We start from the raw sequence: 17,975 nt of genomic DNA, 5'->3' as shown, positions 1-17,975 counted from the left end.
ACTTTGAAACCTGATTTCAAAAGTTTGCGTTTTCAGGCCCCCAAAATGCAGTTGTCGTGTAAATGAATGTTGAAAATGCATAAAAAGTCCTACATTTTTTGGTTAAAAACAGCCTAAACGGCCCCCTAGTGTGAGCATAGTTACCCATTTCACATTCGAGAAGGCTAGCCAATCATAATAGAGGTCATTTACATCTTAAAGGTACAGTGGCGAAAACTGAAAAATGGTCAATTGTCAAATTATGATGTTTTCAGTGTGAGAAACCTTGACTTACATTATTAGTGGATCTCATGTGTTTGAGTTTGCCAAAAGCTGTTAGAACAAGATTTAAAGTTAATGTGCTATTCATAACCATTTTTCAGAGTTGCTATTGTTAACTAAAACTAAAACTTTTTTTTTAAACTTCATTAATTAAAATAGAGCTTAAATAAAATGAAATATAATAGATATTTATACAAAATAGAAATGTTGAGTAGCCTACTAAAATGACTAAAACAGAAAATACAAAATTAAAGCTAAATAGAAACTTAACAAAAATGTATAAAACTTAGAACTAAAATGAAAATAAAAAACATGGATTTTATACAAAACTTTATAATATTAATAAATACTATAATTGCAGATAAATACCGGTAGTAGGCCTACAAAAACAACACTGCCTTTTCCCCTCTATAATCTGAAATATGTTTGAGTGAAACAGGATATTAAAGGAGAAAAATGTGCAACATAATTTGTTGTTATCCATTGATTGATTTACTCTGATTATGTAATTTAATTTCTTCAGGTACGCAAAAAGAAGCTCCACCCGAAGCGGGCCGAACCTGCAGACTGGCGTTTGCTCTGTCATGTGATTTGGCTGCATTGGAATTACCGTATGTGATTTTTGACAGGTAAAGCTGACAGCTTGATTGTTAAATAACACATACATACGCATATATATATATGCTACATGCCTCACTTTCTCGTGCTGGCTACAGGTCTGTGACCTTTCACCCAGCACTGGCTGCTTTCTGTGGGCAGGTCCTCTGCTCTGCTCTGGTCAAGAGTGTCTGCAAGACAGACGGCCACCGGCCCGCACCGCTCTGAAATACTGAAGTTTAGAGGAGTAGTGCCTCTATACCTCACACACACACGCTCACAGAGCACAAATCCAGCCTGTCACACACTCATGATGACACAGTATCCCTGTAAAAGCAGATATACAGTTACACTTTAAGTGCTGAACCTCCAATTTTGTATTTTCCCTTGAGGAAACAGTTTTACATTATCAAGGACAATTAATATCTCTGTATTAAAACATTTGGAGTCCGTGTTACTGGACGCTTGTGTGAGGAGTATTAATTCTGTGCTTTTGTACATACTCACTGTAATGCATGGCTAGTTTGTAATGTGCAAAAAATGTGTAAAACTATTTTGCTTCACTGTAAGCTGTAGCTATCGATATTAGATCGCACATCGCTGGAATAAGAAACTACCCAACTGAAGTTCCAGCCTTTCTAATTATTCGTTAAATAGTTATTTTTTTGTGGTAATTTAACTAGAGTGGTTTATTTTTCTAATGCAGAAATTATTATTGTATGTTTATCCATTATATATTTTTGTCATAATGAAGCAGATTAAAATGATTTAACGCCTTTTCCCACCACCATTATAAAACTATAGCCCTTGTTTTGTGCACTATATTGCATGTGACACACATTCACATGAACTTCATTGTTAGAAATACTGTGACTAATTATCTTGTAAGAGATTATAATATAGTTTCCTCTGAACTACAGAAAGGGTTTATGCTCATGTAGGCTGCTATACTGTCAATGCTTTGTGCAATAATTTTACCAATAAACTATCAGATTTATCACTTACATTTTTCTTACTGGTCTAATGTTTGTACTTTTTTGCATGCTTAGATCTAATTAAAGAGGCTATATATGCCCTTTCACAAAGTCTTGATTTTGTTTTTGGTGTCTACTACAGTAGATTTTCATGCTTGAATGTTCAAAAACACCTTTTCCTCCCTCATATTCTCTTGTTGCAGCTCCTCTCTTCCCAGTCTGTCAGTAACACTGTTTAGCTGTCTCTATGAAGCCCCTCCTTTTAAAAAGCACACTGTGGTCTGATTGGTCAGCTGGACCGGTGTGTTGTGATTGGTCAACCGCTTCGAGCGTGTTTGTAAAATGTCCCGCCCCTTACCATAACCTCAAGTAACTCAAACAGGCCTCGTCCCTTTATTTGCGTATGGCTGGGGCAGGAATTATTTGAATGAGAAATATTGTGACATGTTCGTTCCCGGAAGAAAGCTCAACACTACAATGGAGGCGTTTCAGTGTGACTTTGTAACTTTGCAGACCTTTTTCATGCTTAAACAGCAACATTACATACTAAAAAAAAGCTGAACATGTTAAAAAGTTATCTCTAAAGCCTGTTATTTTCAGACTGACATGCATTTTATTTTTTACTCGCATTACATTCAAATATTGTGACAATTGAAACTTTTAGATGGTCCCAGTAAACAAATAATGACTGGCCTCAATACAGCATCTGACCTGGGCTGCTGACTGACCTGTAGACGTTATGCAGGTCACTCACCTGAGCTCAGATTAGCATGAGACTTTAGTCATCTTACCGCTGAGTGTGTACTAATGCATGAGGACACACTGACACCGCTGACATTATGATTGGTCTTACTGTCATTTACTGCCACCTGTTTACTGAAGATGTGGTAAATAATATAAAAAGTAAATATTTGGCCTTTTTTTTACATTACAGGGCATGTTTCAATGTTTGATTCAAATAATTTGGGGCATAGGCATTTTAAAATGTTCACTCTATAACGGCATGTTTGAACTTCATAGGTGCATTTACTGTAAATGTTTAATTAAACAGCACTTTTGTATAGACGTGTGTGTGTGTGTGTGTGTGTGTGTGTGTGTGTGTGTGTGTGTGTGTGTGTGTGTGTGTGTGTGTGTGTGTGTGTGTGTGTGTGTGTGTGTGTGTGTGTGTGTGTGTGTGTGTGTGTGTGTGTGTGTGTGTGTGTGTGTGTGTGTGTGTGTGTGTGTGTGCGCGTGTGTGCGTGCGTGCGTACCCATTTTCCCCTGCCATAGGATTAAAAAGTTTGGGGTTGGTAAACATTTTTTAAAATCTTTTTGAAAGATATCTCTTACACTCAACATTTGAATATATTATAAAATGTAATGTATTCCTGTGATTTCCAGCATCATTACTCCAGTCTTCAGTGTCACATGATCCTTCAGGAATCATTCTAATATGATGATTTGCTGCACAAGAAACATTTTCTTATTATTAATTTTGAAAACAGTTATGCTACTTTAATATTTTTTGTGAAAACCATGATCTCTTTTTATTCTTTGATGAAAATAAAGTTAAAAAGAACAGCAATTACTTACAAACCAAAATCATTTGTAACATTATAAACATCTTTACTGCCACTTTTGGTCAATTTAATGTGTCCTTGCTATAGTAGCATTTCATTTCTTTAAAGAAAAAAGAAAAACTTCAGCTCACTTAGCTTATATTTAGCTTTACACTTTGCAGATTAACACCAAACTACTAAAACAATCTCATAAGTAAGCATTGGCAATTGGCATATGTCGACATTGTGAGTCGTGTTGTTGTTGTTAAAATGCAAAGTTCTGTCGTGAAACTCTAGATGGCGGAGGCTGATAGTCCTTAACTCAATCTGCTTGCAATCACATCATTCTCTATAGGGCACAGCTGATTGGTTCCTGCTGTATCAGTAGCCAATGAACTCGCTGCTCAACCTTTAATACTGGTCAGCATTTGCTGTAGCAGTTGCAGTGCGCTTTCAGAAACCCTCCACCTTCCCCAGCTCCACCTGTACAGATCTGCTATGGGTAATTCATGTATGCTGTATTGTACAGTAGCAGCATGTCTTGTATGTATTGGCAGTAGCAAATCCCGTACTCGCTCTACAGCCGCAACAACCATCATCAGCAGCAACAACAGCAGCAGTGTAGCAGATCTATTCCCCCAATACCAAACATATCAACGTTGTCATATCCATTACCATGCCAAACACTTGGTTGTCGTAACAGAAATGAGTTTCTTCCCAATGTAACAGTGTGAACTGTCACGTCTGCTGCTCCAGCACGATCTGCGCGTGTTGAACGTGGTTTCCCAACACTGTCTGTGCATCTAGGGAAGAGAGCATGGCACATATCAGAGCCAAACGGGTCGAAAGTGTCTGATGCGGCAGCAGGTCTACAGTGAGTCCATTACCCAACATTCATCTGCCTTCTCACCTCATGCAAGAGCCTCATGAGAGCCTCAGCACTGATGATTCTTACTCCATTTTAAGGATGTGCTTGAGTCGGGATGTTACTGAAAGTGAAAGGTCAGCATGTTTGCTGTTTAAAAACTAAAAATATTGTGTTCTGCTTTTGAACTATCGATAACTTACTACGGCACAAAAAGTCCTGACAAAAAGCTCATAATTGCTTAGACATTTTTTGCAACGCCTTAATGTTAATTTAAAAAATAAAATAAAAAATAAAGAGAATACAAAAATAAAGATTAAAACATATTAAAATATATGTTATAAATAAAAAGATTAAGCATATTAAAATATATTTTATATAAAATATTAATATTACACTTTATTTTAATGCGTCATTGTTACAATGTAATTATACATTTAAGTAATGAGTAATATTAATTAACTACATGAACTAGGGTTAGGGTAAGATTAGGGTTTGGTTGAGGGTTAGTTGCATGTAATTATGCGTATATTTTACTGTTATTACTATGGTAAGTACATGTAACATGGACACTGTAAAATAAAGTGTTACCCAATATTTAAATTTAAATTAATTGTATTTCAATTAATTGTATTAAATTGAACGGCTCATTTTTTATTTGAAAAACAATTTGTTTTTGTTTTAAGCATTTAAGAACCATATTAGCTTGCATTATATTATTGTTTCTCTTATTCATCAGGCTTGTTAATATAAGAGCCTGAACAGAGGGCAGTGGAGTAAAGGTCCTCACAGCGAATGATGTGGCGTCTCTTATCATAGTCTAATTTCCTGTCTTAAAACAACAAACAGTATTTACATTACCATTATAGTTTGTGACAGAACATTTCTGATGCACCTTTTTTTTTTTTTTTTTTACTCATGTAACACTTAAGGTACACTATTAAGTGTACAGTATTACTATTTTTATGTGCACATTGTATGCTGGAAATACTGTTCTTTTTGGACATATACCATGGTAATACCATTATTCTTTACAGTATCCTGAATCCATTACCGTAGCCTTCAGGGTCACATGAAATAAGAAATGTTTCTTGAGCAGCAAAGCAGAAGGATTTCTGAAGGATCACGTGACACTGAAGCTGAAAATTCTCCTTTGCATTACATGAATTAAAATATTTTAAATAGAAAACAATTTCTCAATATTACTGTTTTACTGTATTTTTCCATTAAATAAACTCAGTGTCGGTGAGCATAGGAGACTTTTTTTCAAAAACTGTCTAGCTATAAAAGTACCATGGTACCACTATAGTACATTTTTGAATGCTTTTAGACCTTTTGCTAATGTTTTTGCTTATAGATATTCCTCACATGTTTGTGTTTACGTCTCATATCATCTGCCTTCGTCTGGATAATCCAGGCCTATTTGTTGTTAAACATCACACTGAAACGTGTTTTACCGCTCCTCATAATACTATCAAACTTATCTGTGAACTCTGAATCTGTAAAGCTGAATCACCAAGTTCTCGGTACTAATAAACCTCTTGAGTGTGTTTACTTACACACACTCCTCACGTAGAGTGCGTCTTTATGGCGTTTTCGCGTGACCACCAGCACACAGGTTTCCTCCACTGTCTTTGTGTAACTTGGCAGACAGGGGTCATCATCTGGTCAGCAGACCCGGAGTCACTCACCGCTCACATGAAGCAACTTGGACAAAAGTTGCATCTGCTTTCCAGCCTCATGAATATTAATGTCTTGTGGGCGTCGACCATTGCACACTGGCTTTAAATAGGCAGAGCATCTGTTCCTGCAGCACCCACTGAAACTCTGAGCATTAGGAGTTATCACCTGAGCGGGTTCTTCTACGTCTTGCAAGTAAGTATTTTATACACACACATATATATATATATATATATATATATACCCTTATCTGTTTCTACGGTGCACTCTACAGTGAAAAGCTGTAATAGATCAAATGTTTTTAGAAAGCTCACATTTGATGGTTTTCATTGAAATAATTGTTTCTTCTTAATTTTTTCTTATCAGTTACGTACGTTACAGTTCAGTTACAGTTACGTCTCATCTTAAGTTGCTAAATTAGAGTTTATTGGATTATTTTAGTGTCATCTGTGCAGAGCCGGATTAACGCAAAGGCAAACTAGGCACGTGCCTAGGGCCCGACTGGCGGGATGGGGCCCAGACAGAGGGATACATTTTTTTTTTTTTTTTTTTTTTTTTTTTTTTACAAATGTCCTATCTACAATTTATTTTAATATTTATTAATTAACTAAAAATAGTGACGATGTTTATCTTAACCATAAGGCTTGTTTGAGATGAGCGAAATCTGCGCAGAACCGATCACCGGTGATCAGCGCGAGATGCATGCCGGTTAGAAATGTGTCCGAGTGCGGTCCGCCTTGCTCTGATGTCATGCCGACGTATGTCAAAAAACTCTCGCGACTGCAAGGCGCACGTGTCGGATTCTGCAGTCGCTCGCAGTTGCTCTCCACCGACTGCGCTGATCAAAAGCATGATGGGAAACGACTTGCTGACGGCACAGCTTAATGCTCATTGGTTTAAACAACCGTGATGTATTGTTCTCTTTTAAAATGTTTGATTTTAAAACTCTGACATCATGTTTTATGTGTATAAATTATGTGTGGATATTCCCAAACTCTCTGACAGTGCGATCTATGTGATGTAATTTTATTTTTTTAATAAAAACACATGTCTGTATTAAAGAAAAAAGTATTGATAAACACGTAGGCCTATTTAAAATGGAATTAAATAAGTACTTTGGGTGTCTTGTTCATTATATTTTCATATAAAAGCAACACAACTTAAATTACATCCACTTTATTAGCAACACCATGCACGAGCGTGAATCCCGTGAATCCCGCGATATCCACCTTTGATCTCACAGGTGTCTGATCCACTGCGAGAAGCGAGATCTGTCCGGCTTGCCTGCGCTTTTTTCACTCCTCCCCTCACTGCAGCCGCCTACTCTCGACTACATTTCAGGCGAGGCAAGGCGCATCTCAAACAAGCCTATTGACTGTTACATTACGTCACATTAACGCCAGCCCATCAGGTGCTGCGAAGCAAAAGCCTAAATAGGCACGCAAAGAAGCACAGCTCTAATGCAGGTGTGTGCGTTGTCGTTATCTATTTTGGAGTGATTGCAATGTATTCTAAATATAAACTTGTACTGTAGATCAGCGTCATTTCTGGAAAAACCATTCACCGCTTTATTACGAGTTTAAAAGAGCGCGAGCGTCATTAACGTGCCCAGACGCGACGCTTTGAATTTGCGCGTACAATGAATAACATCGCGTCGGGAGCTGACTAAAAACGCTACAAAAGTAAAAGACAAGACGTTTGTATTCAAAGTTAAAAAGCCAACACACTACAACATTTTTAAATGTTTCAAATAAAGGATCTTGGGTCTATCTTCTAAATTCTGCTGATGATTAGATTATACCCTGTCTGACATCAGCCTACTTACGCCAATAATATCAGTTTAGAATTTTTTTTCTAATCAGTAGCGATCGTGTCTTTCTCTTCCACTTCATTTGTGTATAGCATATTTAAGCTAGCAATGCATAATATCATATTAGGCCTACTTATATTAATAATATGACAATATCTGCATTCTGCAGTCAATATCTATTAAATGGGAGGGGAAAATCCTGCCCATACCAGCTATGAAAAAAATGATAAAAGCATATATCACTGAAGTGGTATTCTGGAACTGTGAATAAATTGAATAAAACAGCAAAATAACAATAACAATAACATCTTCATTAAACAAAAAAGAGATTACCTTAGATGAAGTTTGATTAATATGTACATACAGTAGCCTACTGGTAAAAAGTCTGGACCAATTACTATTTTTAATGTTGTTGAAAGAAGTTTTTTATTATGCTCTACAAGCCTGCATTTATTTGATCAAAAATACAAAAAAGAAAAAGAAAAACAGGAATATTCAGCAAGGATGTGTTAAATATATAAAAAGTGATAGTGAAGACTTTTTTAAAACAACTTTTTAATAATAATAAAAAAAAAATCCTGAAAAAAGTATCACAGGTTATAAAATAAATATTAAGCACCATTTCTAACATTTGATAATAAATCAGAATATTATAAAGTTTTCTGAAGGATCACATTACACTAAATTCAGCTTTGCATCACATAAATATATTTTAAAGTAGTAAAATAGCAAAACTATTTAATAATATTTCACTATTATTTATCTGTATTTTCGATCAAATAAATCCAGGCTTGATTAGCATAAGAGACTTCTTTCAAAAACATTAAACATAGTAATGTGTCCAAACTTATGTACTGTGTAAGTAAAAACATTTAAAATTAAATGTTGTATAAATTAAAAGGTTAGGAATCATATTTGTTTCAAGAGTTTTTTATTGGGGGTGGGGGGCCTCTAACATGAATATTGCCTAGGGCCTCCAAATATCTAGAACCGGCCCTGCATCTGTGTTACATGATGGGGTTTTGTATCTGACACCGTGCACCTTTCTTTAATTAGATTTTTTTATTTTTTATTAATAATGTTGCCAAGTCTTTATAATTTGTTTTAAGGTGGTTGGCAGTAGCTTATATAATCAAAGTAAAAAAATTTTTAAAGAAGATTTTATTGATTTGGTATAGCCCAGTTCATGAAATGTACATATTTTTCTGTAAATTCATATTCAATATGCAATACTTAAAATGTTGGGTAACACTTTACAATAAGGTTTCATTTGTTGACATTAGTTAACTACATCACTTACAATTTCTAAAGCATTTATTAGTTAATGTTAAAAATCAAACATTGTATCTTAACATTATTGAACCTGAACTAACATGAATCAAGTTGTATTTTTGTTAATTAATGTTGACAAAGATTAATAAGTACTGTAAGGAATGTATTGCTCATTGTTAGTTAATAATAGTTCAGGCATCGACTCACCTTAACTAATGGAACCTTATTGTAAAGTGTTACCAAATGTTGCTTTCAGGCCTTAAAAATAAGCTTTGCTTCCCTGAGGTTTATTTTCTTAAAGGGATAGTTCACCCAAAAAATAAAATTCTGTCATCATTTACTCACCCTCAAGTTGTTTCAAACCTGTATTAATTTCTTTCTTCTGCTTAACACAAAAGAAGATAATTTGAAGAATATCCTTTATTCAACCGCATTGACTTCCATAGTATGGAGAAAAAAAAATACAATGGAAGTCAATGGGGTCCATTCCGACATTCCTCAAAATATCTTCTTTTGTGTTCAACAGGATATCCATACAGGTTTAGAACAACTTGAGGGTGAGTAAATGATGACAGAATTTACATTTTTGGGGTGATCTATCCCTTTAATGCATATTCTTGGGCACCATATACTGTAAAAGGTGATCAGTTGACTTAACTTAAAAAAAAAGTGATGAAACCTGTTGCCTTAAAATTATTAAGTAAATAAGATTCATGAAGTTGAAAAAATTAAGTTATGTGAATTTCACAAACCTTTTTTTTTCCGACATTTATTTACTTACTTAATCATTTTAAGGCAACAGGTTTCCTCGCTTTTTTTAAGTTAAGTCAAATGATCACTTTTTTGAGTTTATTTCATGAGATATGAAAATAAACTGTTTTACGAACAGCATTTAATGTTGATTTTAAGATAAGCCTTTATACCAGCAGTAGGCTACTTATTAATGCAATTCAGTTGATTTTGATATATTTTCATTTCATGACCTTTGACGCTCTTGTTTTCTTTCACAGAAGAACACAACTGAAAATGGACATTCATGAGATCATCCCTTTTGCTAAGGAGATGCTGAGCTCCGGTCCCTCCAAGGGCTGCCTGAAGGTCTACCTAGTGGGCGGCACGTTCGCTGTCCTGGGAATGGTGAGCGGTGTGGTGCAGGTCGCCGCTTCCCTCTTCCCTGACCACGAGGAGCCCGATTTTGGGATGCTAAAGGTTCAGGAGATCATAACAGAAAAAGAGCATGTCCAGGAGCCACAAACCATCATCACTGATGAAATGGATGATGAAATGGATGCTGCGATGGAGGCCAAGGCTAAGGAAATGCCCATGACCAGACAGAGGCGGATGAGTTTCAGAGCTCACGCTTCATAGGCCTAATGCTCGTGCCTTGCTGCTGTTTATGCCTACATGACAAAAACTGAGCCAAAATGAAGTTCTGCTTGTGCACTGACCCGTCATGAGGAACCGTATGGACCCAGTTATAGGACTGAGAGCTGCAGAGCAGCACGGAGAGGGAAACGACTTGATAGTTTACGACTGTTACGTATGTCTGTTTAGATGGTGTAATGATTTTTTTATTAGTAGATAACTATTTATAAAGGATGTATAAAAGTCATGTGTAGAGTGTGCTAACTTTTACTGCCATAAAATAAATTCACATTTGCTCAATCTCTGCATCACTCTGTTGTGCTGTAAGATGATACTTTGATTCTGCATCAAATAACGTTTCAACTTAACTGTTTTGTTGTTAATGTCATAATAAGAGTCTTTTCTCAGTTGTGCTTTTTTTGTGGAATTAATTCATTTATTATTACATAAACATGCTTGCATATGCATAAGAAGGAAAATCGGATAAATTAATATTCTCTGTTCGCTCTAAAAATGGTTTATTTCAAGCAAAAAAAATGAAAAAATGTCAAGTGATGGTAATTAAAATATGCAACAAATAGTTTACACTAAAAAAGATTAAAACGTATTAATATTTTTATGGATTATGCACTGATATCAATTTTTCCAGAACGAGTCCAATACTGATACTTTCATTGCCGATACCGAGTACCGATACCTGTATTTTCACTGCATTTGGCATTTTTAAATGTATTATTGGGTAGAGAAGAGAAACCAAAAGAATATGAATCATGTTGGCTTAATTTGTTCAGCAACTATTTCCTTCAGTTATTTTCATTAAGCCAACTAAAATGTAACAAAACTTCTTTACCTGCAAACGAACCACTCGTTATACATAAATCAGGTTTTACTACACATACAATTTAGTTTTAATCCACATCTGCTGAATGAGTGAATGATCAGCAATCAAGAGCATTCAACTTATCAGCTCTTCTCAGCTCGCGCACCACTGTAAAGACGTTACTATATGTAGTTTAATATTCCACTAATAAGATACATTTACTTCATAGACAGCTTTCTTTTTTATCCCCATTATACTCTCTGTTGTCGGTGTTTCTTTGTCTGGACACAAACACTGTACACACACTGCGTGCTATCGGTTGTTGGTATTGGAGCATTTTTAGGCCTACAAGAGCACAGTATCAGGCCCGATACCGGTATCGCTAGCCGTGCATCCCTATATTGTTATTATTAATATTATGGATAGATTCAGAATTCATAATCTAAAACATTATTTGTGTGAGAAAACTTTTTTTTTTTTTTTCTCACACAAATAATATACTCAAACAACACCACCAACTATAATAACAGCCACATTTATTACAATTCTTGTCATTTTTTAAGAGAAATAATCTAAATTAAAACATGTATTTTTTAATGACTTGCCTCGGCCGTGCCTTTATTTTGAAAGCAAAGCCGGAACCGGAAGTGAGGCCCGGTCTTCTTTAGGAAGTAAACAAACCCTGGACAGCTCAGAGTCAGACGTCAGACTCAAGAGTTAGATTTACCGGACAAATTGTTGTGCCGTGATCGTGTTTCTTATTGTCAAGGAAATAACGTGAGTAGAGTTGTATGACAAAGTTTAATTGTCTTTTCTCTTCAACAACCATTCTCATTCTGTCGTTTAATCACTGCCAAATCTGAGAGAAACTGTTTATTACGCGACATTTCTGACACATCACGCTGCTGTTCTCTTATCTCTGTCTGATATTTGCAGTACATGACTCTGAACTTCTTCTTGTTGGATTCATTACTCAATTTTAAGTACTTCATAAAGACAGACAGCAAACAAACATTTCACATCTGCAAACATGATTCATTGGCTTCGGTGTGTTTAGGTGAGTAAATCCATAAGCACAACACTACACATATCCACTGTTAATGACATTACCATGAGAAAAAAATATATACAGTTTCAATATCTATCTATCTATCTACTATCTATCTATCTATCTATCTATCTATCTATCTATCTATCTATCTATCTATCTATCTATCTATCTATCTATCTATCTATCTTCAATATGGTCTCAGATCATACCTGGGAAATAGGAACATTTTATTAATTTAAAAACATAATAATTAATCAAATAAGCAAATTACTATTGTTACTGTGTGATTGGACAGCACTATTTTTAAGTTATTTTGGTTTTAGCCACCACACATTTAAAGCGTTTGAATGTAATCCTATATTAATGTATTATTAATTATTATCAAATGATGTTATTTGTGGAAAAAGTAATTTGTGCTGTGTTTATTTTGATTGTGTCATATTGAGTGTTCATTTTAAGCACTTCCTCTTGTCATAACTGATTTTTGTGTTGTTGTGAATTTTATGATGTCTTTTAGGCGTATGTGATAGATAAACGGCTGCGTCATCACTGAGTGTAATACGGCGCATCATCATGTCAAGGAAACAGTCAGGAAAGCCCATAAAGGGAAACAGGAAGTATGAATTAGAGAGGAAGAGAGACGAGCGGGCGGCCCGTCGGGCTCTGGCCAAAGACAAAAAGAACAAACCTCCAGGAGGGGAAGATGGAGAGGAGTTTGTCAGCTTCTCCAACCAGCTTCAGGCTCTGGGTCTCAAACTCCGAGAGGTGCCTGGAGACGGGTATGTGTGGGCTTTTGTCACAGGACGATTGTGATGACCAGATACGGTTCTTTAAGGAGTCAGGCTTCTGTTTCTCATGTTGTCCCGCAGTAACTGTTTGTTCCGAGCTCTCGGAGATCAGCTGGAGGGACATTCGCGGGGTCACCTGCATCTGCGACAGGAGACAGTGCAGTACATGACGACGCACAGGCAGGACTTCGAGCCCTTCGTTGAAGATGAAGTGCCGTTCACACAGCATTGTAAGAGAAGTCTCTAAAGTGTGTGTGTGTCTGTTGCCTTAAATCCTTTTCTGGTCAAAATAAACTGGACTAAAATAATCAGATTGCATGTCAACTCAAAATTAACTTCAGAAATGACTGTTAATCGTTATCATCATCACTATCAATATTGCTCATACTTATGGTTTAAACTTTGACAAAATAACTTGTCCCACATTATTTGTACTACAGACATTTGACTTACGCCACTATAAAACTATTAAAAAACATTTACGTTAGTTGAAAAAAAAAAACGTTCAAGGCAAGTTTATTTATATAGCACATTTCATACACAATGGTAATTCAAAGTGCTTTACATAGAGGAAATTATAATAATCAAAAGAAATAAGAATAATTTAAGGGATATTTTTCCCCAAAATTCTGTCATTAAATACTCTTACTTAACAAACCCGTTCATCTTTGGAACACAAATTGAAGATCAGTGAAATCTGACAGTTTCTGTCCCTCCATTGACAGCCTTGCAACTACAACACTTTTACGCTTCAAAAAGTTCATAAAGAGATCTTAAATTTACAGCTGAAAAAAAAAAATTCTGAAAGTGATTCCAATGATATCATTCCTCTGTGCCGTTATCATTATAGTTGTGATATGGACTATTCTTTTAAATTTAGATCTAATTAAAACAAATAAAACTGACAAAAATAAACAGTAAAATTCCAGAAATGGAATATATCAAAATTGTAACACTGTATTGATGATACAAGAATGTTTAAAAAAACAATGTTAAAATAAAAAATAAATCAAGTTATAACTTGATATATATATACTAAATGTGAGTGCTGTGTTATCCAGCTATTCCAGTGAATTCCTGCTGGAAAGATCAGTTATGTCATTAAAGAAATCCTTGTCATTTTTTTCTCTCTCAGTGTCAAACCTCTCCCAGCCGGGCATGTTTGCCGGGAACGACGCCATCGTGGCCTTCGCTCGCAGCCAACAGTCGAAAGTGGTTATTCATCAGCTGAACGCTCCATTGTGGGAGGTGAAGGATTATTCATGTATTTGATTCATGTAATTCTAAAGTGTGTTGTTGTTAATGCTTTTTCCCTTGCCATTTAGATAAATGGTACAGAGAAGCCGTCATGCCGTGAGCTACACATCGCATATCGCTATGGAGACCATTATGACAGCGTCCGAAAGATTGGAGACAACTCGGAGAGTCCAGCACATCTACGTATAGAGGTCTGTCTGCTAACAAACATCAGACACACACACTGCTGTTCAAACGGTTTTGATCGGTACGATTTTTAATGTTTTTAAAAGAAGTCTCTTATGCTCACCAAGGCTGTATTTATTTGAATAAAGATACAAAAAAACAGTAATATTGTGAAATATTATGACAATTTAAAATAACTGTATTCTTTTTTTAATATATTTTAAAATGTAATTTATTCCTGTGATCAAAGCTGAATTTTCAGCATCATTACTCCAGTCTTCAGTGTCACATGATCCTTCAGAAATCACTCTAACATGATGATTTGCTGCTCAAGAAACATTCATTATTATTATCAATGTTAAAAACGTAAATAAATAAAAATGAAAATAACTGTTTCCAACATTGATAATAATGAGAAATGTTTTTTGAGCAGTAAATCATCATATTAGAGTGATTTCTGAAGGATCATGTGACACTGAAGACTGGAGTAATGATGCTGAAAATCCAGATTTGATCACCGGAATAAATTACACTTTAAAAATATATTCACATAGAAAAAAAAAGCTGTAAATTGCAATATTATTATTTTATTTTTTAATCAAATAATTCAGTCTTGGTGAGCAGAAGAGACTTCTTCTAAAAACATAAAAAAATATGTACATGAACCAAATATGGAAATTTTGCTGTTGTTACCATTCAATGTGGGATCAGGTTTTTTTGAAACGATATGAATATTTTTCTTCAGCAAGGACATATTAAATTGCTCAAAAGTGACAGTAAGATTTCTATCTCAAAAGATTTCTGCCTCAAATAAATGCTGTTCCTTTGAACTTTCTATCCATCAAATTATCCTGAATTTCCTTTTATTAAACAATAATAATTATTAAAAATTGTTTCTTGATCATCAAATCATCATATTAGGATCACGTGACACTGAAGACTGGAGTAATGATGCTTTGATCACAGGAATAACTTACATTTTTAATTATATAAAAATAGAAAACCAATATTTCACAACATTACTGTATTTTTTTTAATCAAAGAGTGAAAATGTGAGCTGAAGAGAAAACAAATCGTACCCACCACAAACTTTTGATCCTAAGGCCGGAGACACACTGGCTGCGTGGCGTGAGCGTGGCGTTTCTGTTGCGTGTCAGCTGCGTGGCGGCTGCGTCGCGTTTTCTGTGTCTTTGCACACCAGAAGCGTGTCTGACGCGGCGCTGCGTGGCGTACACGAATACATATTCGCTATATGTGACATAGAGGGAGGGCGCCGACAGACCAGTCTACATTTGGATTACTGTTGCTCTTGCCTTTACGACAACAATTTCAACTTTTATCACGCATCTTCCAAAATCCGAAAAATAGGGAAACATGCGGCTGTCTGTTTATTTCAATAACATTTACAAATTTTGTGTAGCTTTAAAGAGCCTATATTTACCCTACCTGATGTTGGACCGTCACTCAGAAGACACACTACGATGTTATTGTAGCCTATCCTAACTTTATCCTCCTGAGGCCCAGAAAGTTTTTTTCAAAGAATTTTTTGATTTTTTTGCATGTAATCACATTGTTAAGATCATTAGAAACAAATGAAAATATTTATTGGCTATATTTTATTCATATGCTATGACCTCTGTAGTGGACACCAGGACTCGACTGTTTAAAAAATAAAATGACATGAAATTATATAGGCAAAAATAATGGGATTAAAAAAAAAAGACATTTATATCTGAATTTATGTCAAAACCTAGATTTTCAAACATCAAAATGTAATTTATTAATATGTATTCGTGTACAAAATGACATATAAACATCTTTTCCTATACTATTTTGCCTGCAAACGCTTCCAACACGCTTTCGTGTCGCGTGAAAAATAGGCGTCGGTTCTATTTCTAGCATGCACGCGTTTTCCGCGCGGCTCATGCCGCGCCTGAGACGCGCGTGTCACGCAGGCAGTGTGCAAGCTCTAACCTGTTAAAAACGGACACGCCACGCAGCTGTGACGCTCACGCCACGCAGCCAGTGTGTCTCCGGCCTAAGTGTATGTTGGTGACCCTCGTTATGATGTACTAAGTTCTTATCATGTGACTTTCTCATCTTTTCTTTCGATAGAGTCTGAATAATTCCAGACGCTTTGGAGAGGCTCAGAAGGATAAGTCGAGAGGTGCCTCTCCCTCGCGCTCTCTCTCTGAAGATGAAGAGCTGATCTTGAGCGATATCTGTGCCGACAGTCGGTCCATTTTTAATTCACTGTTTTAATTCGGTTTCCCTTTGCTCCCAACATGCTCTCACCACTATTTTGTGTCCGCAGGTCAATCAGACAATCTAAGTCAATCAAATGATGCGTCACAGATGTGCCTCAGTGATTGGCTGGAGTCTGAACAGAACAACCAATCATCACAGAGAGATTCGGCTTCAGGGACACACCCTCTATGTCAAGGCATGCAGGCTGAATGTAGTGAAATCATATCGCCAACAGAGGGCAGCATCTCACATAAACCCAAGGTATCTCAGATTGTTTTGAATGATAAAAATGTCATATTTGAGATTCTCAAATGAGAATAATAAAGTGTTTGTGTATTTTTATCCTTTTTAGGTCTCTAATAAACAAAGGAAAGAGCAACAGCGTCTAGAAAAGAAGAAACGCCAAGAGGAGAGACATAAACAGAAGGTTTTACAGGGCAAAGGGTCACATGACCAGAATCAGAACGGACCTGAAGCCGTCACTCTTGTCCCAGCGCTCAACACCCTGAGCATCTAGAACAAATATGAACCCTGATCAGTGTTGCTCGGTTTTGGGTGGTCCGTACACTGTGTAATGAACCAGAAACTTTAATAGTTTAAATGTACAGGAACTGTGATGTGTGATTGAGCGCGTGTTTCTTTAGCATGAAGATGGCATTGAGATACGTTGTGCTTGAGATCGTTGGCGGTTGAATTTTTGTACCGAACATAGATTAATTAACCCTCATTAATGTCAGCTGACCCATCGGAGCTCAGCCAAAGAACACTTGGAAAGGGATCTGAAATATCGAGAGGAGAAAAGAGTATAAGATTAATGATGGACCACGATTTAAACCGGTCGGGGTATTTTTGATTCATTTGTTTAAAAAACTTTCGGTTCTGCCCCTACTTTCAGTTTTTGAAAGCTACTAAAGAATAGAGCATTCAAATAATCATGGTTTAAAATCTAGCGTTTCATTTTCAGACAGTTGGGTGACTTCATATTCTGCAGTGAAATCCTATAAATAAACTTTTCAAATGGGATTTAAATTGTGTAGTATTAAAATTTATTCACGACAAGGGTGAATTTCAGGATCTCACATTTCACCTCAAAATAGAAATTATATTTTGCTTAAAGAAAATGCTATGTAGCACTATTTAGAGTTTTTACATTTTATGATAAGTACTTTTATAATTCCTTTAATGTAAAATTATCAATTTAATTTAAAAATCTATACATCTTTTTTTTTTTTTTACTATAACATCATAAATGACTGCATAACAGGAATGAGAATCTAATGGGGGA

The 17,975-nt window shown here is 35.7% G+C and overlaps 3 protein-coding genes across 6 annotated transcripts in view; all 3 read left to right on the top strand.

Moving 5' to 3' along the window:
* Nucleotides 1-1,702, top strand: part of camk1gb (calcium/calmodulin-dependent protein kinase IGb) — a 31,217-nt gene extending 29,515 nt beyond the window's left edge. For all 4 annotated transcript variants that reach the window (XM_056241269.1, XM_056241272.1, XM_056241270.1 and 1 more), the window contains exons 12-13: nucleotides 785-890; nucleotides 978-1,702. In XM_056241269.1, the coding sequence (XP_056097244.1) occupies nucleotides 785-851 (67 nt within the window). In that variant the 3' untranslated portion in view covers nucleotides 852-890; nucleotides 978-1,702. The remainder of the gene's footprint in view (nucleotides 1-784; nucleotides 891-977) is intronic.
* Nucleotides 1,703-5,978: 4,276 nt separating this feature from the next.
* Nucleotides 5,979-10,662, top strand: g0s2 (G0/G1 switch 2). The gene is made up of 2 exons (XM_056241233.1): nucleotides 5,979-6,110; nucleotides 10,008-10,662. Exon 2 carries the CDS (start codon nucleotides 10,024-10,026, stop codon nucleotides 10,363-10,365), a length of 342 nt encoding a protein of 113 aa, XP_056097208.1. The 5' UTR covers nucleotides 5,979-6,110; nucleotides 10,008-10,023; the 3' UTR covers nucleotides 10,366-10,662.
* Nucleotides 10,663-12,739: 2,077 nt separating this feature from the next.
* On the top strand, nucleotides 12,740-17,378 carry otud3 (OTU deubiquitinase 3). Its single transcript, XM_056241257.1, has 7 exons — nucleotides 12,740-13,012; nucleotides 13,103-13,251; nucleotides 14,157-14,269; nucleotides 14,347-14,469; nucleotides 16,559-16,676; nucleotides 16,758-16,951; nucleotides 17,043-17,378. The coding sequence occupies exons 1-7, from the start codon at nucleotides 12,807-12,809 to the stop codon at nucleotides 17,205-17,207; spliced, it is 1,068 nt and encodes a 355-aa protein (XP_056097232.1). The 5' UTR covers nucleotides 12,740-12,806; the 3' UTR covers nucleotides 17,208-17,378.
* Nucleotides 17,379-17,975: the final 597 nt, after the last annotated feature.

Source organism: Rhinichthys klamathensis, unplaced genomic scaffold (genome assembly GCF_029890125.1).
Source record: "Rhinichthys klamathensis goyatoka isolate OS25496 unplaced genomic scaffold, OSU_Roscu_1.1 h1tg000635l_1, whole genome shotgun sequence".
NCBI classification, from domain to species: domain Eukaryota; kingdom Metazoa; phylum Chordata; class Actinopteri; order Cypriniformes; family Leuciscidae; genus Rhinichthys; species Rhinichthys klamathensis.
The sequence above is the reverse complement of the archived record's forward strand: the minus strand, read 5'-3'. Positions and strand labels throughout refer to the sequence as shown.